Source organism: Carcharodon carcharias, chromosome 14, assembly GCF_017639515.1.
Source record: "Carcharodon carcharias isolate sCarCar2 chromosome 14, sCarCar2.pri, whole genome shotgun sequence".
NCBI classification, from domain to species: domain Eukaryota; kingdom Metazoa; phylum Chordata; class Chondrichthyes; order Lamniformes; family Lamnidae; genus Carcharodon; species Carcharodon carcharias.
This window is the reverse complement of record NC_054480.1, coordinates 60,823,167-60,850,498: the sequence shown is the minus strand read 5'-3', so window position 1 is coordinate 60,850,498 and position 27,332 is coordinate 60,823,167. Positions and strand designations below refer to the sequence as shown.

Below are 27,332 nucleotides of genomic sequence, written 5' to 3'. Positions count from 1 at the left end.
TACAGTTCAGTCAGAATTTAATTGAAGCATTTTAAAATGATCCAAAAGGTGGCCAATTACACATTTATGAGCAGGCGTTGGAATAATATCTAGCAGATCACATGAAAAAGGCGTCAGCTTTTGTCCAAATCCAGTAAAAAGTTTAATATATTGGAAGTTATGCTGGCATTCACAAGTGGACATGCTCTTCATTCTCTTATACTGCTAAAGGCTCAGGTAGTGGATGAAGGGGGAATGGAAAGAAGAAAAAGACTTGCATTTATATAGCACCTTTCATATTTTTTGAGGGTGGTGGGGGCAGTAAAAGACAGAGATGTGTAGGTCTGGAGGCTTGGAGTTGAAAGCCAAGTTGGAAGATGTCAGTTTTTGCAGTTAAAAGTTTTATAAAAAGAAAAGCAATGAGAAAAAAAAATGTTATCCTGCAAAGACAGTGCAGAAGTATGGTTTGCTATATAATCCCTCCCCATTTCTCTAGGAAAGAAGTGGGACTCAGCAAAGTAAGCAGAATTTGCATTTACTGTTATCCTAACTTGCTGCCTGTGTGATGACAGCAGCTTAATGATTTGTATCTGGTTTTGTCTCATCAGTATTTCAAAAAATATATAAGTACAGGTAATAAAGAAAAAATAGCTCGTTCTAATCAGAAGGGGGAGCTGCTGTTACATTGCTGGGTTACACTGTTGTGCAATTAGCCAACAGGCATTATGTGCATAGTTTAAGACGCTCTGAGCTCTTACCGGAGTGAGCAGCACTGCTGTACCTGCGACAAGGAGGACCTGAAACTTGTAACATAAGTGAGGCTGTCTATAAAACTTAACCCATGATCACTCATAATTCAAAACTTGACCTGCTACATTTCTCAGGTACCAAATACTTCCTCCTCAGAATTTTGAAGATGAACATTCTAGAAACTAGTTATCAGCCCATAAATATCAAACTATTAGATTTTCATTAGCAAGTTGAAAATCCTTTGGATTTATTACTAAGGTTTCTCAGGTGTAACAAATATTGATCGGCTGTAACACCAGAAGTACAGAGCCGATTATATTTAGTAGCCCCTTAGACAACACTGTTAAGTAATCACCCTAAAATTGGTGCAGCTGTTGTAAAACTTAAATCTATTCAAGGCTGATGAACAAAAGACCCTTGTAGGTTCTGAATGCAAAATAACACAAAGAGACAGAAACGGTTAGAACAATCTGGGAATCTCACCACACTTGCTAGCCAATAACATGGTTGCTGTGTGACTGCCCCACTATCCTCTCAGCCAGTCACAGTTGGACAGCTTAATAGAGGAAAGATTGGAGGCAGCAAGGAAAGAAGTCATAACATGTTACAGGCCCAGCTACTAGTTGTTGAAACCAATCCATACAAGATGTTTGTGGCATTCGTTCTAATGTCTAAGACACCCCCTTATGATACTTCTATCATCTATATGTTTTTGGCCTCCGTCATGCACTACCTGTGGTCAAAAGGTAAATGTCCCGACCTTTGACAATGCTGCTGTGTAACAAGCCACAGAAACTGGTATAAGGTACACCAAAAAGGATTTTACATCCCTTCAGCCGAATGCTTTCCCTCAGCTTACACATTCCCTGCACCAACACTGATGTTGGCAGTCTACATATGAGGAGTTTTAGGTATTGCATAGTACTGCCAAGTACCACAAATTCCTGACTCATTCAAACTCTTGCAGAAGTCGAAGAACATTATCAGTGAATTCATTCCTTTGCTTTCCCATTCCAGTCAATTGTATTGCTGGGAGGCTGGAGTGTGGTGGATTGTAGACATTTGGACAATAAACTTCATTCAAAATGAGCCAGGTGGCATCAGGATCAACTTCATTTAGATGGTAAAAAACACTGGTGAAGAGAAGAGTAGACATATTACATACACATGAACAACTTATATTTATGTAGCACCTTGAATGTAATAAAACTTTCCAAGGTGTTTCACAGGAGCATTATAAAACTAAGTAATGACATTGAGCCACATAAGGTGATATTGGGTCAGGTGACCAAAAACCTGGTCAAAGAGAGGTTTTAAGGAGTGTCTTATAGGAGGAAAGTGAGACAGAGAGGTGTAGGGAGGGAATTCCAGAGCCAAGGGCTTGGCACCTGAAGGCACAGCCACTAATGATGGAATAATTAGAATTGCAAATGCACAAGATGCTAGAATTAGGGGAGTTCAGATATCTTGGAGGGCTGTGGAGCTGGAGGAGATTAGACAGAGAGGGAGTGACAAGGCCACGAAGGGATTTGAAAATAAGGATGAGAATTATAAAGTCAATATGTTGCTTGACTGGGAGCCAACTTAAGTCAGCAAGTGCAGAAGCAATAGGGGAACGGATTTACTGGGAGTTAAGACATGGGCAGCTGAGTTTTGGGTGACCTCAAGTTTACTAGGGTAGAATGTGGGAGACCATTTGGTGTGCACTGGAATAGTTGAGTCTAGAGGTAACAAAGGCATGAATGAGGGATTCAGCAGCAGCTGAGCTGAGATAGGGGTGCAGATGGGCAATGCTAAGGAGGCAGAAATAGGCAGTCTTACTGATAGCACGAATATGAGATTGGAAGCTCGTCTGGGGACCGAGTGTGACACCAAGGTTGCGAACAGACTGGCTTAATCTCAGACTGTTGCCAGGGAGAAGAAGAGTTGGTAACTAGGGAATAGAGTTTGGAGCAGGGACCAAAAATAATGGCTTCACTTTTCTCAATATTTAATTGGAGGTAATTTCTGCTCATCCAGTGCTGGATGTCAGATAAGCAGTCTGATAATTTAGCAACTGTGGAGTTGTCGAGAGAAGTGTCTATGATTCCAATTGAAAATGTTTTGTAATAAAATGGTTCACATATCTTTTTTTGCTCAATTTTTTCAATCATCAATTCTCTTCTATCCTTTGGATCTCTGCCGCAGCCTCCTTCCTGGAGGTCATTCTATCAGTGTCTCTTCTCTAATCCAGCACGTTGAGGACAGTTTAGCATCCCTCGTCACTTCACTGCTGTCAGTTAATTCAGCACAGATCGAAAAGATTGAATGGTTCAGCTACTAAATCTTAATTAGTTGGGCCATCAGGGCCCTGTTTCTATATCTAATTTTGATATATGATGAGAAGGGATGTTAATGCAACCAGAAAATTCTCTGTTGTGCCAAATTTGACCACATGCTAATTTTTCCTTTTACTTAACAATTGAAACCTCAACTTGGTCATACACACTGATGTATGGGGAACAACTGCACTCCCACCCCACCTCCACCCCAATACAAATTAATATTGGGACACAATGCATCCAAAGGGATTGTCAGAATGGCCTGGTTACACTTTCCCCCAAAAGAGATTTATGTATTTATTATATGTATTATAGATATAAAATATAAAAATGAATATAAGACAATGCTAAAACAAAAACAAAAATACCTGGAAAAACTCAGCAGGTCTGGCAGAATCTGCGGAGAGGAACACAGCCAATGTTTCAAGTCCTTATGACTCTTCAACAGCTGTGGAAGCTCTCATTTTAAAAGTTGAAATTTATGATGATTAATCATTGATTTGAATGAAATGAGTTACCTGCAAGCTGCATCCTGGAGTTTCAGAGGCTGCCTACTGCTCAGGTATGGTAAGCAGGTGCTTGCCACCATATCCAGGTCAGTCTCACCTGCATCAAGAAAAATATTGATAATATCTCCTACAGTGTGAGTTAACCATTTTTATGTCACTTTTTTTGTGCTCCCCATGGTGAGGGGCTATTAAGAATCGATGAAATGAACACTTTCCACATCAGGCACTCAGTCAGCGTTAGGCAGTCCCCAGGTCAGATGTAGCACAATTAGATGGAAATTGAAGCCATCCCAACTTTACTTCAATAATGTTTCTTTGCTCTAAATTCAAAGTAATAACTTGACATTTCCTACATCAGCAATCCTGTGACTACTCTGAGCAAGACTGCTAATATATTACTATCTCATACTCAGCACAAACTAGATTCAGGCCGTGCAAATTCATTCCGTGGTTAAACTCTGTTAATTAATAAATTTCTGCTTACCTCAAACTCCATTCTCAAAAGTAAACGGTTGCTTTTGATGGCAAAATTAAATATAACTAATGCTTTAAATAAACAATCAATGCATATTAGAGTGATACCTGTAGCATTTTCAGCAATAATCTAAAGATATATCACCAGAAATGAGGGAAATCAGTGACCAATTTGGCAATTTGGACCAATCAATTATATCTACTGTCAGTCAGATTGCTTTAGCTCCATTAGTGCACTGCTTGGCTACTTCTTCTGCTCCTGCATCTAGGTTTAGTGTTCTGGTGAACATCCTTCTGGACTGGATAGTACAACTAGATGTTCCAGCAAGTTCAGCACCAATACTCACTTAACCAGCCCAGGTACTTGTTAGATACATTAACCTTTCAACCCTGAGCAATGATTTATTAGTTTTGCTTTGTTCCCAAGAAAGAGGATAATACAAAAGTGATAAATGGCAGCCAAACATTGTATTGTACAAGTGCACAATCTGTTATCACACAGCCCAGGTGACAATTAAGCTTCCGGAGCTTTCCTAGAGGGAATTTGTTCTAGATTTGGAAGTTGATGAGGACTAAACTTCCCTATACCCTATGCTGCCAATCACTTAAAAAAAATATAATTAAATACTGGCAACCAGCACATCATAAAAGCAAAGACAAGTGCTCCTTTGGAATATGCTGGTCTTGAAGAGAAGACTGGCTACCGCATATTTTCTGGAAATCATAGGGAACAAACAAGGGCCTATAAGGCATTACCTGCCTTTGGCAAAGAAATATATCAAATACCCATGAATGTAAAAATAAGGCAACTGCCACATAGCTGAATTATTAATCATTGACTTTTTTTAACTAATACAGGATTTTGTAAGAATAAGTCCCATGATATGAACTCAGTATCTCAAATGCAGGAATACTTTGAAGTTGGAATACTGCAGCTTTACTTAGAAAATAACTGAATTAGAACACAAAACTGAAATAAAACCCTAGCTCCCAATAGAAAGGGAAAGGTTATCCTTGATAAATATCTTAAATTCCTTTCCTTTTTTTTTGATAGCAATACAAACTGCTCAACTGTTGACATCAGAGGTTATGTACTTACCAAGGTCCAGTTTTTCACAGAGTTTTCCAAGACCCTGAAGTTCAGCCAACTGTAGTTTGTAAGAGAGTGTGTGGCTGTAAATGGGCCCAGCCTTTGTACTGACTGGGGCTTGGCTTACTAAAGATCTGGTCACCTTTGGCAAAATGTCTTTAGAAACTCTGCTCCTCAGGAAATCACCAGATCCGTCTGCCAACTTACACAGCACCTGAAATGCAAAAGAGAAACCACTCAATGGTCTGCAGTTTGTTCATTCAAGATCAGAAAACAATCCCAGAAAATTTCTGATATCCAGAAATATATGCAAATATTTCATAAGAAAGTCAGCACAAAATAAAGCTTTCTTGCCCTGGTTTAACACAAAAACACGTGAGACACATAAATTCACCAAAGCTACTGCACAGGAAACATCACTTGACCTTGAATGCCCTGAGGATCACAAGGGGATCATCACTTGTCAATCTCTGCACAAGAGGACTCCACAACCGGTGTACCATTGGAAGCAGCTCATTCACATTACACTGAAGAACAACCACACATAATTCCAAAACATCCAACACCTGTAAGAAAAGAAATGTTGTCAGATACATAGCAAGTAATGAGGCAGATATTTGAAAGAATCTCAGTATAAAGAGGAGACACTCTCCATATTTACTGTATTCATACTGCATTCAGGGAACAGAGTTTGCTGCTGAGTATTTCACTGTTCAAAGGTAGTTCAATTTTTTTACTCTATTATTTCCATTATATAACATTTGAATTCATAGGGTTTGTTAATTTGACTGTTGATAGGGTCATAATTGTTATGGCACAGAAGGTGGCCATTCAGCCCATCAAGTCCATGCCAACTCAAAGGAGCAATCCAGTCAGGCCCATTCCCCTATTCTATCCCTGTAACCCTATAATTGCTCATTCAATTTCCTTTTCAAATAATTGATCACCTCCAGTTTCACTACCCTTTTAGGCAGCGAGTTCTAGGTCATTACCACTCACTGTGGGAAGTTCTTCCTTACAGCCCCTGATTCTCTTGCTCAACACCTTAACTTTGTATCCCTTATTCCTTGCATAATCAGCTAATGGGAACAGCTTTTAATTGTCTACCTTGTTTAAACCTGTCATAACCTTATACATCGCTATCAAATCTCCCCTCAATATCCTTTGGTCTAAGGAGAACAGCCCCAGCTTCTCCAACTTAACCTTGCAGGTATAATCCCTCATTCCTGGAATCATTGTGGTAAATTTCATCTGCACCCTCTCAAGGACCCTCACATCCTTCTCAAAATGTGGTGATCAGAATTAGACACAATACTCAAGTTGTGGCCTAACCAGAGCTTTATAAACTCTCATAACTTTCCTGCTTTTGTGCACAACACCTCTATTTATGAAGCCCAAGGTTCCATATACTTTGCCAATTACTCTCTCAATAGGTCTGTTTCACCTTCAAAGGTCTATGCACATCAACTGTCAGGTCCCTCTGTTCCTTCAAACTCTTTGGAACTATGCCATTAAGTCTATATTGCCTCTCCCTATCCCTTTTGCCAAAATGCATATAGACAACATCCACTGCATTCTCTTCATCAAAGTTCTCTAATACTTCATCAAAAAAATCAATTAGATTAGTCACACACCATATGCCTTTTCCAAATCCATGCTAGCTATTCTTAATTAACTCAAACCTCTCCAAGTGCCTTTTGATGATCTCCCTTGTCATTGTTTCTCAAACCTTACCCACCACTGATATTAAACTGACCAGCCTGTAGTTGCTAGAAATGTCCTTACACCCTTTCCTGAAAAAGGGTCTCACATCTGCCACTCTCTAATCTTCTGTTACTTCCTAAGTATCAAAGGGCAGTTATGACATTGTTATCTCCGCTTCCTTTCACAACCTGGGATTCAAACCATCCAGACTAGGCTACCTACCCACTCTAAGCATAACCTATTTTTGTACATACTGCCTATCAATTGTCACCCCATCCATTACATCTACCATCTTCACTTCTACCAATATTTTGTCAGCATCCTTTTTCTTAGTTAATACTGATACAATGTACTCATTAAGTATTGTCCGGTGCCTCTAAGGTTATATGGGCCTCTTTGTCCCTAACAAGACCCACTTGTTTACAACAACAACTTGCATTTATGTAGCAAAATTTAATGTAGCAAAACATTCCACAGCACTTTTGGGCCACCTGTAATTTCTGTGGCCTAGAGGAGTCAGTTTCACATCTATGTAGAAAATGTGAGGTCGCAGCCTCTCCTCCAATATCTGAGGGGCTGCTATTCAATTTCTAGTTGCACTTCAATCTCACACTCCTGATGTTCAGTGCAGGAGGAAGCAGGCAGATTGGAGAAATTCCTTGTGGGACTGCTCCTGGGGCTGGCTAAGGTGGCCACCAACAGGTACAGGCAATTGTTCTGCCCAACTGGCTGCCTCTCTTCTTTGGCCAGGTCCACACTTGGGTGTCTCTGGAGAGAGAACACAGCGTCCACCAGTACGCTTCAGTCCTTTTTCAACTGGTGGGCACCAGGGGTACTGGAGTCATCACCCTGCGAACGCCACTTTAATCTGATTTGCTCGGCTTTAATGTTTTTTGGGAATTTTTTGTTACAGTACATCGGTGCTGCTGCTTTTAAAAGGAGCACTTAGTCCTCTTTATTGACAACTTCTGGTTGGATCAAAAGAAGTAACATGAGAGTTATCAAAATTATTTTTAACACTGAGCCACAGATGCAGGCATCATGACAGATGACCAAAGAGGTAGATTTTAAGGAGAACTTTAAAGGAGTAGAGATAGGTAGGATGGCTTGGGGAGTGAATTCCAGAGCTTAGGGCCAAGGCAGCTGGAAGCAAGGCTGCCAGTGGTGGCATGATTAACATCAAGGGTGTGCAAGAAGCCAGAACACTGGAGAGCAGAAATCTCAAAAGAGAGGTAAAAGGGAAAGGGAGGGCAAGGCCATGGAGAGATTTGTCAACAAGGATTAGGATTTTAAAATTGAGGTGTTGTCAGACTGGGAGTGAGTGTAGGTCAGGAAGCTCAGGGGTGCTGAGTGTCTGAGAATTGATGTATGTTACGTTCGGGCAGTAGATTGTTGGGTGAATGCTAGTTTATGCAAGGTGGTTGATAAGACGACAGTCAGAAGTCTGATGGAATAGTAAAGTTTAGAGATAGCAAGGGCATGGATGAGGGTCTCAGCAGAAGACAGTCAGTCGACGGCACACAGGCTGAAGTCGGCAGTCTCAGTGATGAAGAGGATATGTGATCAGAAGTTTATTTCTGATCAAACATAATACCAAGGTTGCAAATGATCTACTCAGTATCAGGCAGCTGCCAGGAATGGAAATAGCGGGCAGGGAACAGTTTATGGCAGGGCCCATGCAACAGTTTAAAATTTCCCATTTAGTTGGAGGAGATTTCTACTCATTCAATACTATATGTCAGATAAGCAGTGTGACAAATCAAGGACAGTGGAATAGTCCAGAAAGGTGGTGGTGAGGTAAAGCTCAGTGTCACATCATACTTGTGAAACCTGATGCTGCATTTGTGGATATCACCAGGGGCAGCATGAGAAATAGGAGGGGGCCAAGGATAGATCCTTCAGCGACTCCAGAGGTAATGGTGCAGGAGTGGGAAGACAAGCCATTGCAGGTGATTTTCTGGTTATGACTGAACAATTAAGGATAGAACTAGGTAAAGGCATTTCCATCTAACTGATGATAAAAGAAAGGCACAGGAGGAGGGTGGTGTGGTCAACTGTATCAAAGGCTGGAGATAAGTTGAGAGTACGTAAGGCCACAGTCTTATAGAACATCATTTGTAATTTTGATAAGGGTCATTACAGTACAGAGGTGGGGCTAGAAGCTTGGTTGGAGGGATTCAAACATGGAATTATGGGAAAAATTGGCATGGATTTGGGAGGTGAAAGCATGTTTTATGGACTTAGGACAAGAAAGAAAAGTTGGAGATGGGGCAGCAGTTTGCAGGGCTTGAGGGATCAAAGATAGATTTTTTGAGGGTAGGAGTGATGACAGTAGATTTGAAGGGCAGGGGTCAATACCTGAGGAGAGAGAATCGTTAACAATATCAGCTAACCTCAGGCTCAGGAATGGAAGTTAGGTGGCCACATTTTAGTTGGAATAGAGTCGAGGAAGCAGGAAGTGAGACTAACAGACAAGCTGAACTCGGAAAGAGCAAGACAGCAGAGAGGAGAGACACTAGAGAAAGACGTTTGTTCAGGGCTAGGGTGGGAGGGATCATTTGGAAAGATTTGGTCCAGTGGGCTAGAGGAAGGGAGGAGTTGGGAAGCAGCAGAGGTAGCTTAATGGATGGTCCCGATCTTTATGCGAAGGCCCTGGATTTTCACTCCCAGGCAGCTGCAAAGAGTTGGGAAATGTTCTAGCCTGTAACATCTGCTTTGGGAAAAAGTGCCCCAAGTGGCAAGATTTTCATTCCTAGGGAAAGGGAGGAACAGTTGGGTGCATCCTGTCACAGATTGGAGGCAGCCAACAGAATGCTGAGGCGGACTGCTTAAAAGGCCCACCTCAGTTCCCTGACACTTCGTCCCAATTGTGTTGTTAAATATTAATCACTCTAGCCCTCACCCATTCACACCCCCATCCACTCTCCATGCCCTATCCATGCCAACTCATGCTCCCCCACCTACAAACCTTTGCCATTACATCCTCCCTGCCAACTCACCCAGTATCTGCCAGGGGCAGACCCCAGGAGCTATACTGAGATGAAATAAAGTTCTAAGCATCTATTACAGTCTACGCTATATAAAAATCTCTTAGATAAAGTCCATTTCAATACTTTTAAATACCCTCAAGTACTTAATCCCTCAATCCCACCCCCCCTTACTGTTATATGGTAGGCTGTGGAAGCAGTCACACAGTAATGCTTGAATGATAGCATTTAATGTTATATCAATAAACATCTATTGCAACTGCAAGCAAGATTTCTTGTTCAACTCTCAGAAACAGGAAGGCTGTTTTATTTAAACTTAAAGGGCAGGGGATTTAAATAACTTGATAGCTTGACAGTTCCACAGACCTTAGCCACCCTTTACAAAAATTTATGTCTACTTTAAAAGAAAAAATTGTAAGTCACACACTGCGGGATAAGACCCTCATTCAAGTGAAAATGGGGTCTGTCTGAACTCAGCAACGAGTTCAAATGGCCCTGAGTTGGGGCTCCACCTCATGTGTGAGTCATCTTCCATCCCCTCCCCCTTACTGGTGAAAATGGGATTGGTCTGAAATGGGGCAAGACTTCTGGATTTAGGCTCCCAACGCCATTTTGGGTGAGCTGTGGCATCTCCACGGTTCTGTGAAAATCTAGGCCAAGATGTCCAAGAGCTCTTTGCACTTGTTGTTAGAGATAAGGGCACAGGCAGCATAGAAGGTAGTTCAAATCAAAGATTTGTGGTGAAGAGGAGGGGCAAGGAGTTATCTTTATTATTCAAAAATCATTCTGGAAATGTAAACAGCTTTAGCAATAACGAGAAGAACCTGTTAATGCTTTATGAGATCCAGCCATATCTGGTGATAGATGCTCAAACTAGCTTCCCACCAGAGAAGTTTAAATTTGTGTCCCTTGAAATTATGACAGTGAAGATTAGGGATATACTGGGAGACCAACTAGAATGACAGAGTAATAGTTTTAACGTTTAAACTGTAAACAAGTTAATTATCTATTTGCAAATATATGACCTGGTCTCACTAACCCAACTGGAGAATTACAAACTGCAAATTCAAATGAAGGTTTTAAATAACAAATTATCTTAATTTCTTTATAAATTAGAGGAACTCTACATCATATGGATCCCTAAAAAATAACAGATCCATATAAAACAATGTTGTACTTTACTTGGGTTGCACATCCTTAGGAACTAACTTGCCTCTTTTCTTTCATAAGAAACAGACTAGACAGCGTGGAAGGCTGAGAGTATTCACTTCAATTCTCAATTTCCATGCGTGACAATCCTCTCTTGAAGCATCAGATTGAGCGATACACAACAACTCTATTTAGGAGCTAACTCAATTGCGCAAGTTTTTACTGCATTGTTGGCCAATCTTTTGCTTATGGTAACTATGCAGTCTGGGACTTTTCAATAGCAAATTACAGGGTGCATATTATAGCAAAGCTTTCAGGTTACTTTATGATAAAGGTAGTGCAATTGCTAAAAATTTAACATGAGAACCTAGTGTAAGTTATTCAGCTGCAGTTAGTCATAATTTTAGCCTCAAGAGCTCTAGTCCCAGTATTTTTGTTTTGTTGCAAGTGATAATTGGAACTTATTTAGCAGTTAACAATTTAATTGCATTTGCACACCTCCAATACATTGAGCTACCTCTGTGTAGATGCTGACAGACCTAATTTGTATTTCCAGCATGTATTCATGTTCTTTCAATTAAGTCTTGCTGTTTATAACATTTATAAAACAAATTAGAATTATGCTCCAAAAACTAATACCAATTCAATTGTTCTCATGTCTTTTTAATTCACTAATGCCACTCCACAAACTTTGGAAGAACAGCTAACTGAAATTCATAATTCTGTAATTCAGAGAAAAGACAAAGATAATAACACCATTCTAAGGGAATGACAAGAAACACAGCTTTCTCTTGTATACTTAAATGCTTCACTTGTACATTGGGATTTCAAAGCAATGTTTTAACTAGGTTTCTATCAATCCCCATATTCTCTGGGTTACTTTTCCAAGTAAAATCCCCACAAATTTCTAGCCTAACTTTCACAGAAGAAACCCTACAATCAACAAATACCCAGCACACCCTTGAAGATTTTATAATCTAGCATCAATATAAGGAACAGTACCAGACCTTTAGCCGCAATTTAACGCTTTTGTCTGACAGGAGGTGAATACATCGCTCCATCACATCTTTGGCAATTTGGATATGAGCAGGCAGCTCCTTTTTCACATTGGGGTGGTCGGAGCTGATGTAGGGTTCCATTTGATCAGGGATGTCATCTTCTAAAAGAGTACATACACATGTTTAGTGCTGTTGAAAAACTCAAATGTCACCTACAGCATTTTAAAACATGACGGCTATCGAAACAGTGATAGAGTGAAGGTTATTGGTGCTGGGTCTTTTACATTCACAGAAAAATCAGAGCAAAAAGACAAAAGTTACTGCTTTGACGTCAGGCAGGCCAGCATCCCTAGCTACCTGGAAACATATTAGAGTGCAGATGAGCAGTGAATGGTCTTGTTTATACAATGACAACCAGCACCATTGGAAACTCCCAACCTAAGTTCGAGCTTTTATACCATTACATTATTAAGTTTTATCATTAAGCTCTACTCTGGAGAAGAACCTACCCAGAGTTAAACAGAAACTTAAATGTGCAAACTAAGGTTCATATTTAAAGGGCTTCAATAGCAGCCTTGGAAATCATATCTTATTTGAGGTTTCAGTATGCACAGCTGCCTTATGGAACTTGCTATTAAGTTTGCACCACTCCTAAAAGTAAGAATGTTGTCGTAAAACCCATTGATCTTTGTGACTCTAGGCGCTAAATTAGAAGTCCACGGAGATTGCAACATTTAAGGTACAGGATATTTCAATGCTTTTTACATTAGTTCCTGCCTAGTAACAAGGGGGGACCCTCTGGGAGTGTTTTGCTAGGTCCCCAGCTCAGTGAACAGCAGTTAGCAGTCATTCAGTTTCAGGAGTCAGGAGCAGGGGGAAGCTCCATAGAGCCGAAGTGCTGTTGTTAGCTCTGAGGACCGAAGAGGGCTTCAGTAATCAAAGAGGGCTCAGGGGAAGCCCTGGTAGTCAAAGAGGGCGCAGGGGAAGCCCTGGGAGTTATATATATGTATATAGCCAGGAGGCAGGAATTCAGAGAAACTCAGGGCAGTTCCAGCTCAGTGAAGCTAGCTGTCTAGCAAAGAGCTGAAATTACACCAGTAATTAGAGACTGAAGTGCAGACTTGGGAATCTCAGAAGGCAAGATTGAAACCCCATGAGATGAACCATTGTTAAAACCATCCGAGTGGGAGCAACTTTGAGAGAATTCCAAGGGAAGATTTTCGAAGGCGAAGCTGGGAATCCCTCATGAGACAGAGTTTCAATGAGATTGTTTGACTTGATGTTTGCTGATGTCAGGGTGGGTTCTTGATAAATCCATGGACTCTGTCTTGGTTGCATCTGTAATTTCCTCTGCAGTGTGGTGTGTTTAACTGCAGCTCGTTTGTTAATTCACATGTACTTCATACTTAGCCTGAATGTTTAGAGTATAAGGTGCATATTGTAAATTGTTTTATCGTTCTGAACTTGCATAGTAAATTTTGTCTTTGTTCAAAACCCATGGAATCTTGTGGCTTTATTGCAAAAGAAGGTATCTCGAATCATAGCCTTTAAATACTTCAAACAAAATGCTATTGGTCCCTAACCAGATCCCCCCCCCCAACCTTTCCTGGGGTCTGGCCAAGGGTCATAACAATGTTCAAATATTATAATTTGTTAAGTTCCAGAATGTGACGACCTGCAATAAGTACATAAAACTTCCACATATAAGCATTGTTTGCTTTTATATAGAGCTCAAGCTCCTCAGACAATGACTGGTACTATAGCCATCTGAGAAGAATGTCAAGAACAGCAATGAGGTCAAATGCATAAATATGATAAAATAATACAAGTGGATTCTGTGAGACATTTGGGCTGAGAGAATCCTCATAGCTCCAGAAGCAATAGAGCCACCTGACCTGGGTTTTCCAGAATTTTTTGTTTTTATTATGGGCTTAGAAGTTCTGTTCAGGGTCAAGCAGCACATCAAGGTGACAAACAGTCTGGTTTATCCTCAGATAGCAGCTACAGAAAGGAAAAGTGTTGATGGCTAAGGAATAAAGTTCATGGTGGGGTCTGAAAACAATGGCTCGGTCTTCCCGATATTTAATTAAAGGAAATTTCTGCAACAAAGTGAAGTGATTTTTTATTTTGCCAGTTGGTTTTCCAACTGCAATACTGTCCTCTTTGCTACTTATCCAACCCTCCTGTCCAGGGCAGCTGTCTGAAAGTTACATTGTCATAGAAGTATTAAATCGTATAAAATTTAATATTAAAAAAAATCCAGCATGCATTGAGAGGCTATATCAGGCCTTACACAAAACAATTAATCTGCTGCATATGCTAGCTGGATTTCACATTCCTTCTCAACAGTACACAGACAGGTTTCTGGCAAAATAACTGGTTGAAATTAGACTGTATGTGAAGGATGGCTGATTGGGAGAGAAACATAAAACACAAAATAAGTTAATTAGGAGACTGTGCAGGTCTGATATGTAGAATCCTCTCAGTGTCACTGCCAACAAATCACAGTTTAAGAATTAAGGCATGAAGAAGGCTTAAATAAATATGTAAGGCGAAACAGACTGCAATGAGGCACGATGAAGTGAGAGAAGACTGTAGAAATGCCAATGAACAAATGAGAAGGGATTAAAAGGATTCACTTCAAATCATTGCATCCAATGGCTAATAGTTGGGTTAATTACAGGAAAAGCTTGTATGTTTGAAGAGAGCTGAATTTTAAAGTACTTTCCGAATAAGAACCAAAACAGAAAAAATATAAAAGCATCCAGTTTGCTGAGAAACAATAATGTAAAGCCAAAGCTTGCAGCCTACAGTCTTCAGAGTGCCAGTCAGCTACAAAGAAGTGACTGGATCACATGCTCTTATTTGAAAGTAGACTAATGTGCACTGTGTACACATTGAAGATGATGGATTGTATTATAGATAAAATGACATGCCTTCACTATGTGGTAGAGGCATTCTTGCACAGAAGTACCTGTTTTGTCCAGATCGATATCTTTAATATCCCCTTCAGCCAGGTGTTTCTGCTTCTGATATTCCTTGAAAAAACACTGGATCTCATCTGCTGTGACACCAGACCTGCAGGCTTTATCTTGAGGTTTTTCTTTTTTCTGAACTGGATCCTTAGGTGGAAACCAGTGAGCTATTTGGTGATCAAAAATTTATAGATTATTTTGTTACAGAACCTCTCATTAATATTTGACTAGTTAAAGGGCTTCTTCCCTTCCTCTTTCAGCTTTTCCCATGTTATATGCGGTCGCCACAAATCTGGTTGATCACATCTTCATATTTTGGATTTGGTGGGTGGTTTTACAGCTGGATGCCCTTCCTGCTGCTAACCCTCCCCACTTAACCAGGCTGGGGACTGGCACCAATACAAGCTGGCTTGCCTACGCGAGTGGCTGGGTTTGGTTGAAGGGCTTCTGACTGTCAAAATTTGCAAAAGTCAATTAAATAGCATTTTCAGGAGCCATACTGTTAAATTGGACCACAGTTTCTAAACTACAGATATTCTTTTGCTTTCTCCAATGAATCTATCTACCTGGAGGATGCACCTCTCCGTTAAATTTCCACTGTAGTAAAATAGTAGTGGCCATTTGTAATGGAACAAGACTTTCAGGATACGTAGGATAAATACCACATGCTCCATCATGCAGCCTTTTTAAAATGCTTTTTCTCTATTTAATATGAATACATTGGTTGCTAGTAATAAAATTATTGGAAATGCAGGAAAAAAAGTTGTTTAACCGACAGTAAAGATTCAGCCAATCATGTAATGAAAAGTCTGTTGGTTTTCCAATTGACACAGGCAGGCAGTGTGCCAAAAGGATGGAGGAATCAGGCTACCAATGACAGGGAGGTCAGAGGTCATCTGGCAAAATCTCCAGCAACATGCCCAACCAAAGCTGGCAACTTTAACCTCATCTCCGGTTCTATGGAGTTAATAACACAGATAAGGGTCACTATGCTGAGCAGCAGTAACAGAGATTTATAATCCAAGACATTTGCAGCACAAACAGAAGTTCTTCAAAAAGAAAGGAAATAACTTGTATTTATATAGCATCTTTCAAGACCTCAAGACGTTTCTAAGCATTCTACAGTCAATATAAGACGTGGTCACGGTTGTAATGTTCGAAATGTGGTGGCCATTTCGCACACAGTAAGTTCCCACAACTAGCAATTAAATATATAGTTAAAAATATGTTTAAGTTAATAGTGAAGGGATAATTGTTGGTAGGATATAGTTTAAACTTCCCTGTTCTTTGAATCGTGCAGTGAGATCTTTTATATTCACCTGAGGGAGCAAAGGGGCCTTAAATTTAATGTCTCATCAGACGGTATTGTTCTGACATGCCAGCCTAGATTATGTGCTCAAGTCTCTGCAGTGAGACTTCAACCAACAACTTCCCATCACAGAGGTGAGAGTGCTACTCTGAACTAAATGTCTATGTCTTCTATGGCTTTAATGCCCTTTTGAGCATGGTTGGGGGGGGGGGGGGGGGGGGGGGCGCGGGTAGAGAGAGGTTTCCCCCAATCCATGCAATATTGTAACTGTTCAATAACCAATATTTAAACCTCCATAAACATGATCTCATTCAAAGCCTGTATCCTAATTCCCATCAAACCCTGTCAACCCATCACCCAAATGCTTGCTGACCTGCACTGTTAAAATTTTGATTTTTAATTCTCAACCCTGTTTTCATATCCCTGCATGATCTTCCCCCCACCTCTATCTTTGTAATCTCCGCCAGCCATACAGCCCTCCAAGATCCCTTCATTCCTCTAATTTTGACCTCTTGTGCATTTTTGATTTCTTCACTCCGCATATCGGCCGTGCTTTCAGAGCCGAAGCCCAAAGCTCTGCAAGTCCCTTTCTAAACCTTTCTTTGCCTCTCCTTTTAAGGTGCTCCTTAATATCTACCCCTGAATGAGCTTTTTGCTCACTTGTCCTTGTTACTCAGTATCAAATTTTGTTTGATAATCAAATCGCTCCTGTGAAGTGCTTTGGCACGTATATTATTTTAAAAAGGTGCAAGTTGTTGTTGTACAAACATTTCTTAATTTGTGCCCCCTGCTCCAGCTTGCAGGGCTGGACAAAGGAAATTCAGGCAACTACAGATGAATATCCCCATTGTTCAGTGACTCCTACTAAATAGTTTTTACAATCACCAGGCTAATTTAGTAACACAAACAGAAAATGCTCAAAATACACAGTTCAATCAGGTCTATAAAGAGAAAGGCAAATTCTGATAGTTACAGGTCCGTAGCCTTAATCAGGACTGAAGGCTACAAGATAAACAAGTATTTGATGCCTGCAATTGCAAAATTTGGTTCACTGGCGTTTTGTGCAAAACTGAAAGCACTATCGTCTTTAAAGACAGTCATATACCAATGAGATGTTTAGATGAGCATATACAGTGCCCAAAACAGAACTTATCATAGCTTGAGGATAATTCTGTGAACAGACAGATTATCTTGAAGACCCAATATACACTGCATTTATTATATGCTTTTAAACTTTACAAACTTGATGGCCCTTTTCTTAAATTTTCTATCTGCTCGAGTGCCATTTATTTGCTAGGGGATGAATATGGAGTAGTTACTCTCTCTGGTAGCAAGAACAGATATTGCCATTTGTACTGAATTTTATAGGTCGTATTGGTTTAAAGTTGGCACTTTCTGTATGCTGTCTTTTTACCTCCTTTGGAAAAGCTTTAGGTATCAGGCCCGTGAAAGTGCTTCTTTACCTGAGATTATCCTAGCTTTCAAACAAAACTGCCATGCTAATGGCAAAATGGAAACGGAAAATCCACTAAATTGGTGGAAAACCTTTTTTTTGGCTTGGAGTAGAATGTTGAACAACATTCAATCTCAGCTGTTGTTGAAAAGTAATCACAAACCGTGCACTACATTCTAATACAGCCCCATATTATCTTGGCACATGAAACATACCTAAAGCTGACATCAGTGAATGGAGGACAGTGAAAATTTGCTGAGCTTTTTCATTGTAGTAATGATCAAGAGACAGCAGTATATCCTGAACCACATCATCAACTAAAGGCAGGAGGCTGGCATCGGAATAGCTGAACATGACACTAATAACACGCGGTGTGTGAGGGTGTTGAGTTAAGCTTCTCAAGTTGAGGGAAATTGTGTTCACTAGATAGTCAGAGTTCTGATTTATCAATTCCTGAAGTGAATCATAACCACAGGCTTGGCAAAGATCTACTAATGTCCTTGTGGCCATTTGACTAACAAGCAGAGTCTCAGCTCCAACTTTTTCTATCACTGGGTAAAGAGATACCATTAAAAGCAAGCGGAATTCCTTATTTAGCACATGAGCAAAATAACCAATTCCTTCAAGCTGGATGCAGATTTGCCAGATATTACTATTCATCGTGTGAACAGTTAGACTTTGACTTGAGTACAGGTAGCTACTATGCGATCCCCTAGTAAAATCCAGAAATTTTGGCTGGTTTATATTGAGGCCAGTCTCATATTCTGACTCAATACTTGTTACCAAATGCCAGTTAGCCATGCTTGTGTACTCCTCGATAATGGAAGTCACTGTTGCCTTGAGGTCATCTGTGCTAACCAGAGTTTCTCTTTCATGCAGAACATCCACATCTAACCCTGCAGCCCCTAGCAACAGTTCATTAATCACTATCGCAGCCTGTTTCCTGTACACTACTGACTGTTGGTAGAAATCCATGAAATGATCCACGAGCAGGTAGAGATTGCCATAGTAACCTAAAACTCTGCAAATCTGCTGGAGTAATACAAATATACATTCTTCCATAAAATACTTGAAATATTTTCTCTGTGCAGCGGGCTTCATCCATGTTTTTAAGTGATCCCAGCCAGATGAAGGATGTGTTAGGTGTTGCAGATCCTTGGTTTCAGAATTCAAATGCCGTTCTTCCACAATTCTCACATCTGTGACATCCAGCTCTAGGATTTGCATCAACGCTTTTGAAAGACGCCCAAGGTGAACAGTTGAATTTAAAACAACACTGACTTTACGTCCTAATAATTTTAAGTAGCCAAGCAGCAAGCCCAAGGATTTCAATTTACTCTGGTCATCCAGTGTTCTCATGAGTCTTGGAAGAGCAGTTGTGAGTGTGTGCAAGTTTTCTGAGAGCACATCCGTGAAATCTTTGTTCTCACACATCACACACAACTCAGAGATGTTTTTCAAAACTTGACTACATCTGGTTTGCACCTCGGGTCTCTCATCACCCACAAGCCCTACTAGAACTTCCAGCAAATGGCCAATGGATTGTTTCAGTGATTTGTTACAGTAAGATAGCAAATCGTAAACTAGTTCAACCAATTCCAACCTTACTTTCCAATGTGAGTTACCAGCAGCACAGCTGCAGAGTTTCTGTAACAGTATATCCAACTTGCTTGCAGTGTTGTTCACCCATTCTGGTTTTCTGCAGATTACAAGCTCAGCAAGCTTACTCTCCTCTGCAAAGAGCATTTTGTTGTCATGATGGTTTTTGGACACTTGGTCATTGGCCATGACTAAGCCCACCACCTTGTACCAAACCTTGATGGCATTGGTTGTAACTAAGTGACCCTGTTTAACATCTCCAGAGATAATGCGTGTCATTCCTAAAGTGATCCCAGGCAAAAATGAGGCAAATGAATTTCCAACTTGAAGGAGGCCGTTGTTGTCAAAAGAACAGTGCGTATCTGGGCAATCACACTGTAAAATCAGGACCAGCAAACACTTCAGGGCAAGAACTTGGAGCTGTCTTGATTTTTCATGTTCAGCTATGTCTAGAAGCAGTGAGATAACAAACCCTTGAGAAGGAAGCATGTCTGGCTGGTACAGGCTTAGCACAATGTCACCATATGCTGAATGAAGCAGGGCAATGAGTCCTTGGACAACAGCCATTTTAAGTTCCTCTGAGATAATGGCCAGCTTTCCATGGTTGCTCGGGGAGGACAAGCAAAGGGAAAGTTCAGAAAAGAGGTCACACAGTTGTTGCTGATTCCGCACACATGTTCTGGAAATAATAAAATGAATGCACTCCACTACACTCTGGACAAATCTTTCTTGTTTCAGACCAGGTGTCTTCAATGAAAATCTGAGTGGAAACAAGACATACTCCTGTAATTCCTGTAAAGCAGCATCTCCAACCTTCTGAAGTTGAGATTGAAGGCACTGTATATTATTGACCGTCTGCTCCTTTGTTATCTGAATGCAAATTGGGCGCAAGGCACCAAAAGCTTCTTTTGGGGTATCAAAGATGGCCATAATTCAATCTTTCTTGCTCCTACTGTTTCTTCTGCTGTTTTACTATCCTGTAAAAGGGGAACAGAATGTGAAATATTCAGCAAATTGAACATAACAATCAAAGAGATACATTAAAAAGATCAAAACAGGTAGCAATGTTACAAACACAAAAGCTGCTGGAAAAACCCAGCAGGTCTGACAGCATCTGTGAAAAGAAAGACAGTTAATATTTCGAGTCCGTATGACTCTTCTTCAGAACTAAAGAGATGTAAAAATGTGGTGAAATATATACTGTTTAAAGGGGAGCAGGGGGGACAGGTGAAGCTGGATAGAAGGCCAGCAATAGGTGGAGGCAAAAGAGAGATTGCGAAACATGTCATAAACAAAAGGTCGAAGGGATGTTGATGGTGGTGATACTGGCTAAAGGAGGTGCTAATGGTGACATTAAGAGTAGAAAGCAGGATCAGCAAGTGACAGACGGCCCTAGTGGGGGTTGGGTGAGGGGAGGGGATGGTGTGTGAGAAAAGATCCAAATAGGCTAAAAGGTGGGGATAAAACAATGAGTGGAAATAAATTAAAAAAATAATAATAGAAATAGGTGGGAAAAACATATATAAAAATTAAAAAATAAATATTTGCGAAAAGGGGATCAAAAAGGGGTGAGGATGGAGGACAGAGTTCATGATCTGAAGTTGTTGAACTCAATGTTTAGTCCAGAAGACTGTAAAGTGCCTAATCGGAAGATGAGGTGCTGTTCGTCCAGTTTGCATTGAGCTTCACTGGAACATTGCAGCAGGCCAAGGATGGACATGTGGGCATGAGAGCAGGGTGGTATGTTGAAATGGCAAACAACAGGAAGGTCTGGGTCATGCTTGCGGCAGACCAAAGGTATTCCACAAAGTGGTCATCCTGTCTGCGTTTGGTCTCTCCAATGTACAGGAGACCTCATTGGAAGCAGCAGATGCAGTAGATCAAATTGAGGGAAGTGCAAGTGAAGTGTTGCTTCACTTGAAAGGAGTGTTTGGGCCCTTGGACTGTGAGGAGGGGGGAAGTAAAGGGGAAGGCGTTACATCTTCTGTGATTGTATGGGAAGATGCAGTGGGAGGGAGTTGGGGGTGATGGAGGAGTGGACTAAGGTGTCCCGGAGGGAATGGTCCCTATGGAATGTCGACGAGGGGGTGGTCGGAGGGGGGGTGAAGGAAAAATGTGTTTGGTGGTGGCATCATGCTGGAGTTGGCAGAAATGACGGAGGATAATCCTTTGAATGCGGAGACTGGTAGGGTGAAAAGTGAGGACAAGGGGGACCCTATCGTGGTTCTGGGAGGAAGAGGAAAGTGTGAGGGCAGAGGCGTGGGAGGTATGTTGGACATGGTTGAGGGCCCTGTCAACGACCCCTTTAACAGTATATATTTCACCATATTCTTACTTCTCTTTCGTTCTGAAGAAGTTAACTCGAAACATTAAATTTGTCCTTCTCTCCACAGATGCTGTCAGACCTGCTGAGTTTTTCCAGCAATTTTGTTTTTGCATGTGAATGGGGTGAACATCAAGTGTAAGCAGGTTCAAATTCAATGGATGATGCCACCAGTTGAATAGCTTAAAAATACCCTCTCAAAGCTCACCTAAGTAGTCAACACTTGCACAAGGTACAGGGGGGCTTCCGATACAGATGGAATTGTGCCTCAGGAAGAAATTAGTCTGGAGGAGAAGAAAGAAAAGCATGTAAGAAATCATGCAAAATCCTCACACTGACAAAAAAAGGCTAAAAATTGGTAATGATTGAACGATATTGCTATGAAATGTAGGGGTACATAAGTACAGAAAGTAATTAGACAACGAGGCAGATACCTGGAAGGGTATATAGGTACACAGCAGGCTGGGAGCTTAGTGTAAGGGTGAGGCGCTCAAGGGGTTAAAAATGTATTTAATTCAAGTTAAATTCAGAATCTACTCAAGACCCTGAGAGGAGACTTGAGCAATTCAGCTACACAAAGAGACACAACCATGATAATATGTGTAGAGACTCATTTAGCGTTACTGAGATAATTGCTGCGAATGGGATGTTGCTTGCATTCATAAGGGACAGAGTCACTGTAATGTGGGCGCAGTGGAAGCTTGATTAGCTTTACAATGGAAGAGTTCATTTCAACTGGAGACTAGTCTAGTGTTATGATCCCGATCTGAGATTACCCCTGGACAAGCCTGATCCCAGGGTGGAGCCCAGCCTGATAGATCCTATCTTTTATTATATATTTTATATTTCAGCTCTTTCCTGGACTCGAACTCAAGTTCTGTCGAAGGGTCATGAGGACTCGAAACGTCAACTCTTTTCTTCTCCGCCGATGCTGCCAGACCTGCTGAGTTTTTCCAGGTAATTCTGTTTTTGTTTCCTATCTTTTATTTGTTTGTTTAAATATGTGTAGAGTAGCTATTGAACAGAGTTACAGGAGTCGGCTATGGACTTTTAACAAAAGAATAAAACATTTGTTAAACAAGAAAAGATGAACTATATTATAATACTCCTTCACCTACAACCATTTCTTTACAGATATGTACAGATTTGTAAGGATAACACAACTTACAAAAGCTATCTTATACTTTGATAAAAGCAAAATATGCTGGAAATGTAGAACAAAAACAAATTTTTGTTTTGTATTTTTGTTCTACCTTACACTTTAATGTCCACAGTAAGTACACAGTCCATGAACCAATAGGCACCCTGTGGTCAGACACACCACACTCTGAAGCCAAGTGACAGATGCCACCTCAACCAGATGCAATGGATCTCTCATCAACTCCCCCAGGCACTTGTCACACCCTGAGCCAACTGGTCTCACTGAATTCCGTCTTTCACGTGAGGGTTTCCAATCTTCACTCTCCAAAAACTCGCCTTGGAATCTTCTCCCAAACTGACGCTTTCTCTCAGATGCCTTCCACATGGATTCATCTCCTTCTAATGTTCCTCATCCCTGGGTCACCACATGTTTCCAAGCTGTTTTTCACACACTCTCTCTTACTGACTCAGCTGTCAACAGTACCATTGCTTCACATGCCTATAGCAAAGAGTTACAGACCTCCAGCCATCTCTTTGGACCATCTTGCCTCTTGAAAGCTGTTCCTGTTTTAAATCTGCTTTCTGCAGTTTTTGTCTCTTTAAATTTGAAGCTTGGAGCCTTTCTCTCTGCCCCTTATTCTTAATTTCACTTAACAGGACCTTTTCCAGGTTCCTGTCCTTCCTTTGACTAGAAGGTCTTCTTTGGCCTATCCCCTTTATCATCCCCCTGGATTTTTGGGTTTTCCTTAGCTTGGGACTGGCTATCTGTCCCCCTTGCTCCAGTTTCACTCTGGCAGCTCTTTTCAACCAATTTTAGCTTGGAGCTGGCTATCTGCCCCTTTTAGGCTATTCCTGCCCGGTAGCTATCTTCAAAATCTGTTGAACTCCAACAGCTGCCAAAACAAACTGCTGTTTCTAGCTTTTGTGTGTGTGTCTGTGGGAGGGACCTGCATCGCTGGACCCCTATTGCTAGGTAACAGCCCAATTCTTCTACTCTTGTTTGTTTAACCCAGCTGCAACAGTCATAAAAAAACTCATTAGAAATGCAGGCACATTTTTAAAGTGGAACTAAAACTCATCTTGACCTTTCTTAACACAGAGATACAGAAATACAAATCAAACTTAAACTTTAAAGCTAAAACTCATTCCTAGCACCTACAAATACCAATATAACTTACTTAAACTATATTTCCTAACACTAGTCTTTGAATAAGGCATCAATATTGTAATTGCTAGTACTGTTTGTGGCCATGTGACAGAGTGGATACCCGAGTAACAAACACAATTGTAAAGTGTATAAATACGTAAAGCAAACTTCATTCGTTGAACAGTCTCTCCCGAGCTGTATCCCCTGTATGCATACTGGTAGAATAAAGTCTTTGTCTTGTTTGGGCCTTTAGCCATCTGTGTCGAGCGTCACTTGATACACTACTGCAGTAAAAACTGTAAAATAATAGAACGCGAGCTACGTGTCCATAAGGAACCCAAAACTAGAGGCCATTAAATATAGTCGCTAATCCAAAAATAAATTCAGCAGAAAATTCTCTTGAAATTATTAAGGGTCTAGAAAATAAAGTGAAACTGTTTTCAATGGCTGACTGGTTGATAAGAGAACAAAAACTTAACCTCACTAGCAAAAGAACAGGGACGACATGACAAAAACTTTTTTAACTCAACAAATCATCAGGATTTGGAATATACTGCTTGATAGGGCAGTGGATACAGATTCAGTAGTTGCTCTTAAAAGGGAATTGGATAACTATTTGAAGGGGAAAGAATTGCAGATATGGGAAAAAGAGGAGGAGCCCTAACAGGTTTTTCTGTGAAGGAATCGGCAAAGAATTGATGGATCAAATGTCCTCCTTCTCTGTAGTACAAATCTATGATTGTAGCATTATTCATTTTCAATTGATGAATGCAAGTTTATTTTTAGAAAAATGTACTAGGTTGAGAGTTGAGAGTTCAGAAACTTGGTCCATACAGCCACTGAGTGGTGGAAAGCTGAAACTTACACAGCAAAATTGAATGAGAAATGTTGACACGCTACCTTACAATCGAAAATTCACGAAAGTATGACTGAAAATTGTGACAACGAAAAGTGGGTTAGTGGATGGGAAGCACCTGCCCTCCCCTCATAAATGTGGACATAGAAATTTATATTGTAAAATTTAACAGCAAGTACCCGCAGAAGACTGTACATATGTAGACAGCAACATAAGAACAGGAGTAGACCATTCAGTCCTTTAAACTGATTCCACTATTTAATTAGATTATAGCTAATCTGTATCTTAACTCCGATGTAGACAATACAATAAATGCACCTAACCTTAACCCTCACTTTTTATACTGAAATAGTCGAGAGTTGACAGCTCTAATCATAGCTTTAAATAATCTTTGAGAGCATGTTCAAAGCTATAAACTGTGGTCTAGCAGCAGGCAGATTTATTTACCCCATTTTATGTTCAACAGGTGAGAGGCTGAGTAAATTGAGCCTATACTCTCTAGAGTTTAGATGAATGAAACATACAAAATTAATTCTGTAGGAGGTTGATGACTTAAGAGGTTATTTTCCCCAGCTGGAAAATCTAGAACATGGGGTTACAGTCTCAGGATAAAAAGTCAATAATTTAGGATTGAGATGAGGAAAAATCTCTTCAACCAAATGTTTGACAGCGCTTCGAATTCCTGACCCCAGAAGCTTGTAGATGCTGCACAATGTAATGAGTAATTTTAAGGCTGAGATTGACAAATTTTTGTCTCTTAGGTACTCAAGGGATGCGGGGAGCAAGAAGAGTTGAGGCAGATCAGCCATGATCGCACCGAATGGTGGAGTAGGCTCGATAGACCGTTATGGTCTACTCCTGTTCCTATTTCTCATGTTCTTAAAAGCATCTTCTTCTTACAAGTGCTTCAATCTTTAGGTGCAGAGTCACAACTTAATGGGTCAGCCATTTAGGACTAAGATGAGGAAATATTTCTTCATGAAAAGGTTTGTGGATTTTTGAAGTTCTTTATCCCAGAGGGTTTTGGATGCTCAGTTGTTAAATATGATCAAGGTAGAGATTGAAAGATTTTTGTATGCTCGGGGAATTAAGGGATAAGAGGGTAGTGCAGGAATGTGGAGTTGAACTAGAAAATCAGCCAGGATTGTACTGAATAGCAAAGCAGGGTTGAACAGCTGAATGGCCTACTCATGATCCTATTTCATATATTACATTCTCAGCCCTGACCAGCCCCTTTGACATGCCAGATAAAATGATTAAAAATTAACAGCTGCAGACCTGGCATGGCCCTTTTACCTCTCCACAAGGGCAAAATATTGTAAATGCTACAGAAGCTAAAATCAAAAGAAAAAAATGCTTGAAATACTTAGCAGATTTGATCTCATCATTAGAGAGAGAAAAAAGTTAACATTTTAATTCAGGGCCATCAACCTGAAACATTTAACTCTTGGTTTTCCTCTCTCTACCAATACTGTCAGCTTGGTTTTCCTCTCTCCACCAATAATGTCAGAACTGGTCAGTCAGGCCAGATCACCTCACACATGTACCCAGAGTACAGCTGACCCCATCACTGACCAATCCCCTCTGCTATTTATCCAGTGTCCAGATCCCATCACTAACCGAACCCTCTGCTATTTATCCAGTGTCCAGACCGCATCACTAACCGAACCCTCTGCTATTTATCCAGCGTTCAGGCCCCATCGCTAATCAATCCCCTCTGCTATTTATCCAGTGTCCAGAACCCATCACTGACCGAACCCTCTGCTATTTATCCAATGTCCAGTCCTCTCACTCGCCAATAGCTTATATAATTACCCAGTGTCCAGACCCCACACTCGCCAATACCCTATATACTTACGCAGTGTCCAGACCCCACACTCACCAATATCTTATCTATCCAGTCTGTCCTTTCCTGGCCTTCCTACGGCTCCAACAATAACCGGCGACATTGCGCATGCGTCCAAACCGGGCATCCCGGTCCTAGTTTCTGCCCCTGCGCATTGACGGCGGCTCTTGGTCAGAATTTGCTGGATTAACTATCCATTCAAAAAATCATGCACTTTTGCAGCACACTAACACTAAAGTTGTTTCTTCACACTCTCTCCCGTTCCGAGTCCCGACGGCCGTGCTGTCTGTCACGTGGCGCCCTCTGACCCCGCAGGGGTGAAAGGTCAGGGCGCCATTTTGCTGAGTTTTCTCTGCGGGATCGACCAGGGCGAAAACTACTGTGGAGAGAGATAGAGGGACAGAGCGAGAGATGTCCTCCTTCTCCGAGTCCGCGCTTGAGAAGAAGCTCGCTGAATTGAGTAACTCACAGCAGAGTGTGCAAACCCTCTCCTTGTGGCTCATCCATCATCGGAAACACGCAGGCATCATTGTGCACGTCTGGCACCGGGAGCTGAAGAGAGGTGAGCGCCTCCCCGAGCCGAGTGGCGGCTCCTCAGCTGGACCCGCCCCTGGCTGGCCCGCCGGCCGGCCGACCGACCGACCAACCGGGGTGGGGGCTGCGCCGCGCCCGCCTCTCGGGTCTTTGCTGAAGCGCTTCCACTTACAGTAGCGTTACTACTCA

At 41.1% G+C, this 27,332-nt stretch overlaps 2 protein-coding genes across 11 annotated transcripts in view; one reads left to right on the top strand and one right to left on the bottom strand.

Moving 5' to 3' along the window:
• tti1 (TELO2 interacting protein 1) lies at window positions 1-27,332 on the bottom strand. 7 transcript variants are annotated; one of them, XM_041204361.1, is made up of 9 exons: window positions 27,316-27,332; window positions 21,829-21,904; window positions 17,914-20,274; window positions 14,936-15,103; window positions 11,971-12,122; window positions 5,549-5,689; window positions 5,133-5,337; window positions 3,569-3,656; window positions 1-1,862 (listed from the first exon to the last, which is right to left on the bottom strand). In XM_041204361.1, the coding sequence occupies exons 3-9, from the start codon at window positions 20,225-20,227 to the stop codon at window positions 1,679-1,681; spliced, it is 3,252 nt and encodes a 1,083-aa protein (XP_041060295.1). In that variant the 5' UTR covers window positions 20,228-20,274; window positions 21,829-21,904; window positions 27,316-27,332; the 3' UTR covers window positions 1-1,678. The 7 variants fall into 7 exon arrangements, with proteins under 7 accessions (XP_041060295.1, XP_041060293.1, XP_041060296.1 ...); XM_041204359.1 differs by lacking the exon at window positions 27,316-27,332 and adding an exon at window positions 27,079-27,151; XM_041204362.1 differs by lacking the exon at window positions 27,316-27,332 and adding an exon at window positions 26,622-26,942.
• LOC121286982 (regulation of nuclear pre-mRNA domain-containing protein 1B-like) overlaps window positions 26,935-27,332 on the top strand; it is a 42,371-nt gene continuing 41,973 nt past the window's right edge. For all 4 annotated transcript variants that reach the window (XM_041204370.1, XM_041204368.1, XM_041204369.1 and 1 more), the window contains exon 1: window positions 26,935-27,171. In XM_041204370.1, coding sequence (XP_041060304.1) covers window positions 27,021-27,171 — 151 coding nt within the window. In that variant the 5' untranslated portion in view covers window positions 26,935-27,020. The remainder of the gene's footprint in view (window positions 27,172-27,332) is intronic.